This window comes from Cariama cristata, unplaced genomic scaffold, assembly GCF_000690535.1.
Source record: "Cariama cristata isolate BGI_N322 unplaced genomic scaffold, ASM69053v1 scaffold8252, whole genome shotgun sequence".
Classification (NCBI taxonomy): domain Eukaryota; kingdom Metazoa; phylum Chordata; class Aves; order Cariamiformes; family Cariamidae; genus Cariama; species Cariama cristata.
In genome coordinates, this window is record NW_009603199.1 from 36694 (window position 1) to 47076 (window position 10383).

A 10383-nucleotide genomic window follows, 5' to 3' on the forward strand; every position below is an offset into this window, starting at 1 on the left:
TTCTGAACCTGCTTCGGAAACAGTTATTCCAGAGTACTTATATGACAGTAGAAGTAATATTTAACTGAAATTATCTATTATACAGATAAATGTTCCCAGCACTAGCTGACACTAGAATGATAACAAATGAGGACTTTCAATCCATAGATGAACAAACAAATGGATGAATACAGAAAACCACTGCCAAACAATTAGTTGGAGAAAGGTCATGTGGAAACATTTTCTGAGATGCTCAGGTTCCCCTTTATGCTTGAACATCAACTGACATTTGCTGGTACTGCCTCCATTTCAGAGGAAGATCAAGTAGACAATGCTTTTCTTCTCCTCTTGGCCTTTTTTGGCTGAAGAGGAATCCCAGCACAGCTCTGGATGCGGAACATAACAAAAGCAGAGTTATCTGCACTGCTGGGGTGTGCAGGCCAGCAAGACGTACGTTTGTGCTATAGTTTTTGGGTGTATAAAGGAAATCTGAGATGTCGCATCTTACCCACTTGGAAAGGCGGTTGTTAAGTGAATTCAGGCAGCAGCAACAACGTGCGTCTTCATGCCCGATAACATCGAGGAATTTGAACAGTATCATTTTATTGCTTTCAAAGTACTCCTTAATTCAGCCTTGAGAACACACGCTCTCTCAGCAGGGTGGACACATACAGATCACCTACCTGAACTGCTGCAGGGAAGAGATAGCTCGACTCTTCTACAGTCAAATGCAGAAAAACTGAAGAGCTGAGAACATTTACCTGAAACTGCTATCTGTGCTGCCTAAATACAGAACACATTTAAACTATATCGAAAAGTCAGTTCCGTCTCCCAGTTTACTTTCTTTAATAACCAGCTTTTTGTCTAAAGCATACCTGGAATCATCTGGGCAACTTACTGCTCTGCCAAGCAATATTATCTTTGTTATAGTAGGAAACGTCTCTCAACATTTGCTGTTACTCAAATGACCAATCTTATAGCTTATACAAGGACTGTAATTTGTGTACTTTGACCCTGTTGGATTCCCAGGTGACTTTTTTTTTTTTTTTCAGGAAGCCTTGAAAAGCTTGCTGAAACACTCTGCTTACTGTTCTAAACAACTACACACACTCTTTTTTCCCTGATGTTTGAATAACAAGTTTGACTAGGAACTTTACAGCACCACCTGCTGCTTTTATTTCAGTAGAGCAGCATTAACTCAGAACACCCCTCTGAGCCTATGAAGCATATAGAACTGGGGAAAGAGAAGCAGAAAAAAATACTTTCTTCCATGTGAAGAACATTATCAAACAAAGATTGAGGGAGGAGAGGGGGAAACACATAATGAAGTACAAACAAATTCCCGTCCTTGTTTTGAAAGTAAATGAGCCATATAGAATAACACAAAACGGTTGCTGCAGGTAGGTGGCAATTTTTAATGAAATGTAGCATTTGCCAAAATGTAGTTTATGAAAGAAATTAGTGGAGAGAAGTTACTGCAGTGAGAGTTAGTGCCCAGTGATATGGTAGCATTGTTGGTGACAAATATTTATGATGCCTTCCATTCCTTAAATATAACCTACCTTTAATGATATATGCTTAGTTAGACCACAGCATCTCTCTCCAAAGCTGGGAGGAAAAAGACGGCTGTCTTACAAACCAGCTCCATTTCTGGACCTGCTTCAGAAACGGTTGTTTCACACTATCTATACTTAAAATATATAGCTTTGGTCTCTTTCATGCTATTACGAATGTTTCTTAGGTGCTGGTATCACGTTGACAAGACAAATATTCATGTATCTTTAATTCTTAATAGATTATTTAATAATCCCATAGCATACAGCAAATAATTGAGAACGACAGAAATTTAAGTAAAATTTTCTTATAGAAAAATCTAGAAACAAGTTTACAAATATAGTCTTAAAAATCCCCCATAAATGATGGCAGTTTTCCATTCACTTACAAGTCAAGACATTCATCAAGATGGGGGTTTCTGACCTCCTGACTTAAAGCCTCGCTTTGGGCTTGGCTATTTTCAGTTTTCTATTTTACATATGCAACAGGAGCATACACATCTTTAGTCCATCTAAAAAGAAAGAGAAGCAATCAGAGTTTCTCATTATCCATTACTGGAAGTTAAAAAGCAGCATGTGTCATGCAGGAAATTTAATCTTTCTTAAGACATTAAACATTTAGATCACTACTTTTTCAGCCTCAAAGCATAGGCATAGAAAATAGCAATCCCACATATGAGTGACACCAAATCCACCCCCAGACATCTCCAGACATTTAATGATCTTTTATTTATGTTAATAAGAAAAACAGTAAAAATCTATAGCATAAAAATTCTACTAAATACAATAGAAGAACAATGTGAAATTCCTCTCATTTAAAACAGAAGCATCTACACAGTTTGATGCTGAAAAGAGCTATTGAATGATTCTCCTCTGCATCTGGATGATGTCATTGAAACCCAGAATTAATAACAAAACTCATATATATGTGTGTCATTTCTTTCAAAACTTTCCAGGTACGCTCAATGTATATTACTAACCGCACATCGGCACATTCCCCAGTAAAGCATTCGTAGGAATTGAAGATGTTAGCTATACAGCAACTCTTGCAAGGATAGAACGCATTTTTCAACATGTAACTAGTCAGCTCTACAATCCAGTTCTCAGCCCTTAGTCTTCCAGCAGATAGTTTGGGTTGACAACCAGGTATGGATCTTCATCAAAAGTCTCCTCTTCTCTGGATCCTCTCAGTCCTGACTGGGACAGTTCTATCAGTATGTGGTCCTGCAACAGACAAACATTTGTATTCAAACAAGAACAGAAAGGTTTGTTTGTACTTTTTGAAAGGCATCTCCTTTTTATACTGGTAGCATCTCTTATTGATGAATTATTTAACCCTCTTAATTGTGAACTCCCTCTTTAGCAGGTTCTTAATCTTAACAATTATGTTCAGTGGAAATCTCTTACATGTTGTATGCTTTCTGGGAACACTTCAATCTAGTGGCTTTGTACCTTTAAAAGTGAGAAGTATTTTATATTTTCATACTTCTTCCTCCAAACTGCCCTAGCGCACCCATGACTTAAAGCCATCCATTGAATAAGGTGTTGTTTGTATTTCCGTATCCTAATGTATAACTAACACTACAGAAATACAGAAAAATATCACTTACACTTCTATAGGGACATAATATGGCACTTTGAACTTTTACTTATACACATCTCAAATTTATTTCAGTGTTTTCTCTATAATTATTTTTAACGGGTATAAAACAAAGAAGGCATTTATACTGCATCAGTCAAGAACATGGAAGCACAAAACATATTTCTCAAATTAGGAATGTATTCTGTAAAAAATGAATCATTGCACTATGCAAGTTAACACCCTTTTTCACTATCCATGCATCTCTATACATACATAATGTGTAAGTCGGTGAATGACTCTCTCTATGATCTTCTTTTTATTTATTAATTCTTCTTCAGATTCTATTTCAGATTCAATTTCTTTTAGATACCAATTAATAAGTTCACTCTTCTTTAATGATGAATCGTCCTCTTCTGCAAAGAAAATAATTTGCATAAACACAACAGCAGCAAGATACCATTCAACCGTAAGAGAAAAGCATTTATATGTTAACATTTACAATGCTGAAGAAAGACATGCTTTTTAAGATGTTTAAGAAACATCAGATTTCTTCTGTTTCTTAAATCATCATGTTTTCTACAGGAGGCTGTTGTATCACAGTTTCACTGGAGATATTTAGATTGAGATTTGAAGCTTTCAGTTCTATGCATTCAAGTGGCTTACAAATTAAACAAGCAGCGTAGCAATCACATCAGTCTTCAGCTTCAAGAAAAAGCAGTTGTAAGGACTCATACAGTTGTCCTCTTTGCTCTCAGCAAAAGAAAATCATTGTCACATAAAGCCAAAGTCATCTTCTACACGTACTCAGCATTTTGAACAGATATTGTAGTCTCCATACCCTTTCAAAAACTTCATAGCACTGGTATATGCTACGAGACAACTGCTGCATTTAATTACAGAAGTAGCCTCGTTGCAACGGAAATATTTCATCTCCCCAAGAAATGATGCGGTCATCTGGCACATACTGGTTAAGTATATACTTTAGGCTGTGTTTTCTGGCAAACATTAAAGCTCTTGCTACAGTTTTCATTGCTGCTGACTCTTCCAGCTACGTTAAACCAGCACATGCTACAAATCCTTTTCTGGATCTGCTCTGCTGACATGGTCCTTGACTTACTGGGTTTTGACAAATAACTAAGATACCAGAACTAGAAAGTCCAAGAAGTCATATTTATATCATCAGATGTAGTATAGCCACATGTGTAGAGGTTCACACCTGACCTAACAAGTTTGGTGCCTCAGCAGGAGTGAAAATCCCAAGTGCAACAGCATGAGATGTAGCAACAGTTGCTCCCTGAACTCAGGTTCTGCTGTCTGTCTTTTTAAAAAATAAATTCTTACCTTCCTCTGCTTTCCTGAGGTGCAGCACCAGGAGATTAGAAATTCGTCGATACTCAGAGAAGCCCAGTCTAAGAGAAGCTTTGGGTGCAGCATCCTTGTTCATGTCCTCAGAATGGCCATTGATCCCATTCACAGGGCCATTGACCCCAGCTGGAGCTTCTACCTCACCTGTTTGGACACATGCCCAGGTTTAAATCTGTAACATCTGTTACCTCTTTAATACACTGAGCCACTGAAAAGTGTTGTATTTGAGCAACCAGGTGAGTGGACCCGCAAGGAGACTGAAGAAGTAAGAGAGTTAAGAACAGAAGTCAAGATTCACAGACTTTATGAGATGAGAAATAGGTGAGAAACTGAAGAGAAGCATATACTCAAACAAGGTAAGCTGTAAAGGCTGGAAGTACGTTCCCCTTTGAAAAAATTCTCCACACACAAGTAATTTACCATTGACTCCATCCTGGTCCTCTTGATCCTCCATTTGCTGTTCATCATCTTGGTCTAAATTGATGTCAGGTGTCTCAACTCTAATGATGGACTTATTTAAAAGCCTGAAAGCTTCCTTTACATGTTTTGGATGAACCTGGGGAAGATTTGAAAAAACATGTATTAAATAGGCATGGTGGCTCTTCTAGTGTTAAAAGCTTTTTTTCTTCCCCAATAGCTCCAGAAACTCACCTGACTCTGACAAAGGGTCTTTCTACCCATCTCACCTGATCAATCCTAAGCAGTAAAGACTCTGCAAGTCAAATTATATCCCACTACAAGTACTCTGAGTCCACACAAGGTTATAGAGGGAATAAGCAGCCTGATGAATCTTTCAGGCTTTAGTGATCATGTGGAGTCGATAAAATTTTTACTTAAGCCAAGAACACTTTGAAGAAAGATCAGCGGAGCAAGAAACATGAAAGAAATGGGTCTGAACAGAAACAATATGAAAAAAAAACCCTGATGTAATTAATGAGACTCTCCTCTGGAACTGAAAAGCAAAAACCGGAAAAATCATCTCTAGCTGAGCTATAACTAAAAGCTATCTGTTTCTTTATAAGCTGATTTTAATTAAAAAGAACTCCATGTGTGTCCTTCTTACACAACCAGTGAGCAAGTTTCTATCACTGCATGTGTCAGATAACCCCTAATCAACCTTTCAAAAGGCCTGCTGAGTTTTAAAGCAGGGACTAGACGGACAGTAGTTGTACTACAGTTAATAGCCATAATACAATATACATTTCAACATTGGTTGATGTGAGAAGGAGCTCAGATCACAAATACAGGTACTCCTAGGGAGGTTCAGATACTATGACGAACTGTGGCTTTTTAGACTGCAGATGGAAGAGAGCTGCGAGAGATTACAAACTACGCAAGATTAAGAGACACACTACCAACAGCCCTGGCTGATACTAATAGATGACTGTTCTTCTTATTTGTCATGATTTGAAGGGCAACAGGCTGAGAGTGCTGATACAACTGTAATGCAAAAACATGCATGTTCTCATTTTGGACCAGCTGATCTCGGTTTTACAAGACATACCTTAATTACATTATTTCTGACATACAAATTCAGACCAAGTATGACCACATCACAAGTGAAAACATGATCCAAGCTCTCCTCCTCACCCACAGGATTTAAATATGTACATATCATAGTCAAATAGCAAAGCCAGAAATCCCATAGCATTTATATAAACATTTATACAAACTTTCATCAAAAACCTGATACCTCATCACAGCAGTGCATACGGGCCATAGCTTCAGACAGCCGAATCATGCTTTCCAACTGTCGCACTGTGATTCTCCAGGACGACTTTGTCACTCCAGAGCCATCACGCTGCCGTAGTCGTTTATACTGCTCCACTATAAAGTCCTCAGACTCCTTAGATATCTTTGTGACATAAGACAGTATGATAGTTCGCCATCTTAAAAGTATTCAAGTTTATTTGCCTTGCATCAGATTGGCAGTTCCCAAACTTTTCTGTACTAGCTACTGCTCTCCTCTGAAATATTCTATGCTACACACATACTACACATAAATATGACAATCATATTACGTTAAAATTACACTGTAATAATGATTACAGCAATGATATTACAATAAGTACACTGATGCATTAATTATTTTACAGCAGATTTTCGATAATTTCTATTTTTCTGTTCTACTGACTTTCCTCTGGGCATAATTCATGTCTGTCTCTACAAGATTGTTCTATGTTTATTTACCTTTCGTTCTGCATGCAAACATACACAAGCATACACTCAATATACTAACACTGACTACAGCTTTGTGTACATGCTTTTTAGCCTGAGTCTATCTGCACATACACAGATCCAGTCAGAAAACAAACTCCCCACCGCATGGAAATGAAATGGGATGTTTCAAAACACTGTCTGTAAGGGAGGGTGTCCTCTCCTTCCATTTGAGCAGAACTACATTAGAAGAACTTCTGAAAAATCTAACACACAACCCATCCAAGCTGCTATTTGGATAGACCACAAAAATTTGTACTTGGAGTAGTTTCCCAGGTTCTGTATTTTACCACAAAGAAAGCAAAGAACTATAAAGGAACAATACCCTTTTAAAATAAAGACAAACAAACTGTTTGATTAAGCAAGCAGTCAATAAAATACAAAAATCTCTGCAGCAGCCATGTGGAAAAAAAATGCCTCTGAGGTACAAGAAAGCTATGAAATGACCCCTCAATCCTTCTAGACAGAGGTTAAGAGCTGCCACCAAAACAGTTAAGACTACTGATTATAACAGTCTCAGCTGGGCTGGCAGGGTTTCTGGAGTTCAAAAAAAAAAAAAAGAGCACATGGCTCCGAAGTATGCTAAGTTTCTAGAAAATAACTGAGTTTACGTTTCCTTTCTTGAGAGAACACTACGTTAAGTGTCTTTGCACTTGCCAGAAAAAAGCATGCTACAGAGTGACTATTCCCTTGGACCTCCCTCATACAGAACAACCTATACAGGAAAGTAGAATTACCTTCGGTTTAAACTGTCTTGCAAACAGCAGATACCTTCTGATATCATCTAATGAATAGACACGATCAACAGATTCTTCTACTCTGGAATGCAGATCCACTATGCGTCTGGCAATGGCGTAATCTGTAACCTGGGATATCATTGCTCTGTCAGATCACTTTCACAATGTCAGCCAAATATCAAAACAACAGCTGTGTTCTTCCTTCCCATTCCCCACCCTCACTTGCACTCCTCATGATAGAGCTAGTCTTTCCAGAAACCAGGCTCTCTGCCAGAAGATCCAGGAGAATGCCCAGGAGGTTTGTAATACAAGGAAATACAGCAAAGAAGGGATAAAAGGCAGTTTTAGGATTTATAACCTCTTGGAACTCTCCTGGGTTACAAGTCAGCCATAGAACAGGCAGAAAGCAGCACTTTGCAGCGTGGGAACTGCTTGCTTCCTTTTCAGCGTACTCTGTCTCTTTCATCAGCCCCTTCTCAATTAGATAATTGCCCTGAGCAAAACAGTGGAGAGAATAGCGCTGAACCAACATTAATCTCTGTATCTCATGCATTCCCAAGGCAAATGCCACATAGACAGGTGGTAGCAGTCTTAGCCTTAGTGACCAGCGATTTGTAAAAATGACTAATGGTGTTAAGTTTGCAGGTCAAATCACTACAAGATGAAAAGGCAGTATCCTTGTATTCAGCAGAGCATGTTCAAATTTGTACTGCCAGCTTTTAACTTCACAGACAGAGAAGAAAAGCAGAAACAAGACACTCTCATGAGATCAGCTTCACCTAAAATTGCAAAAGGCCACCAAGATGGTCAAGAGGGCAGGAGCACATGATGTATGAGGAGAGGCTGAAAGAGCTGGGTCTGTTCAGCTTGAAAAGAAAGCAACTGCTTCATTGGTGAGTATAGATGTGACGGAGCCAGATTGTTCTTAGAAGTACAGATTAACAAGAGGCAACCGACACAAACCGAGCCATGAGAAATTCTGTTTAGATATAAAAGTTATTATTATTTTTTAAATACATGAGAGTTGTCAAATATTGCAGTAGGGGCCTGGAGAGACTGCAGAATCTCCATCCTCGGAGACAGTGAAAACTCACCAGGTCAAGGTCTTGGCAACCTGCTGTCAATGATCTGCTTTGAGCGTGAGGTTAGTCTAGAGGCCTTCAGAGGTCTTTTCTGACAGAAATTATTCTACAGTTCCTTAAAATTACCTCATTACATTCATCCACAAGGATGAAGAAGAGATCAAAGCGAGACATGATAGGAGCTGACAGGTTTATATTCTGTTTCAGTGACTTGGATCTGTCATAGCGCCCGCCAACTGGGTTTGCTGCAGCCAAAATGGAGGTCCTGGCATTCAGGGTAGCCTGACAATGAGGAAAATAAAAAAAAAAATGTTAAAAAAGAAGAATGATATCTGTGACCACTTGCTAAACCAACCCATTACAATTTGAATGGGTCAACATAACATCTTTTAGATGGCGTTTCAGTGGAAGTATTATAACAACCACTTCTCAAAAGAGCCCAAACTCTTCTAACCAGGTCTCTGCCCCAAGACACAGTTTCATGAATCAGTATTTTATCATTGTCACACTCTTGCCAACAATACTGAAACAAGCCCTTAAAGCTGCTTTTCACAACACTCTGTTTTTAACAGTGCAAATACACACCTTACTTCTACAAAGACGCACAAATCTATATCCTCTTTTGGGGTTACTTCAAAGTTATGATTTTCCCATTTTCTGTTTCTTGTCCACTACTATCTCTTTTTTCCTTTCAGTAAGGAAAAAAGATCATTTCTGGTCTTTTACGATCTTTATGTGGCACAAAAACTTTGAAGGCAAGTGATCTCTGTCCTGCCATGGTGAGGCAGCTGCAGAGCTGACACAAAAATCTGACAGATGACACTAGATCAGTATATGTAACAAACAGTCAGGCGATGATTGTACAGACTATAACGAGAGGAATTGTGCAAGCTACCTTTACTCCTGCTTTAGTAATGGATATAGTCTGCTGCTCCATTGCTTCATGAATGGCTACTTGATCCCGCACGTCCATTTTGTCAAATTCATCAATGCAACAAACCCCCTGCAGCGGAAGAATAAAAAAAAATAATAAGTCTCCCAAATTCAATCACTTTTGGAAAAAAAGCATCATTAAGACAATTTGGGGCTCTTTGTCATTAATCAAAACCATTCCAGGGACGCAGGAACCTCTTTAGTTCCTGGACTCACATTATCCGCCAGCATCAGTGCTCCAGCTTCAATGACAAATTCGTGAGACTCTTCATCTTTTACAACAGCTGCTGTTAGACCAGCAGCACTGGAGGCTTTTCCACTGGTGTATACAGCACGAGGACTGAACTCGTCCACATGCCTATGGAGAGAAGCAACAGTGAGGAACAAACTTTAAAAGTCAGATTAATACCTGCAGAAACAAGGTAACTGTAATGCAGTGCTGCTTTCAGCCTTTTAGGACTTGTTCCTTCCTTCAGGAAGCAATTAATATTTAGGCAGGCCCTGTCACAGGTCTGCTATTCACCTGTGGTTACACAAGCAGAAAAAAATAATCCAGACCTCCTCCCACAGGTTTTCTGCTGACTTCACAAGCTAACACAGCTCCTTACAAGTCAGGAAAATGTCACCACAAAGGAATAAATGGCTTCATGGCAGGAAGCAGCGAGACTGACCACAGGCAGCCTAAGGCAGCTTTTGTGGTACTTCTACATTTCCGAGTTGCAGCGTGTGCTGCAAGGACCTCAGCTTCATGGAGAACGATGCAGAGGTGAATGAACAGCATGATAAAATAAAACCTTATTAAATACAATTTCCAATTAAAAAGCATTCTAATATAAGATGTAGCAGAAACGGTAATTATTTTATAATTATTTCTCAAGGCTAATAGTTTATTTGTCCAAAGTGTTGGGATAGTAGTGAATAGTGTAGAGTGGTAG

At 38.8% G+C, this 10383-nt stretch overlaps 1 protein-coding gene across 1 annotated transcript; it reads right to left on the reverse strand.

Annotated features, from left to right (window-relative positions):
* Positions 1-2500: 2500 nt before the first annotated feature.
* On the reverse strand, positions 2501-9806 carry MCM6 (minichromosome maintenance complex component 6; the record flags this gene model as incomplete). Its single annotated transcript, XM_009695078.1, has 9 exons — positions 2501-2756; positions 3388-3527; positions 4456-4623; positions 4900-5035; positions 6173-6334; positions 7434-7562; positions 8642-8797; positions 9411-9518; positions 9665-9806. Coding segments are annotated over 9 exons (1255 nt in total), but the record flags the coding sequence as incomplete, so codon positions are not given.
* Positions 9807-10383: the final 577 nt, after the last annotated feature.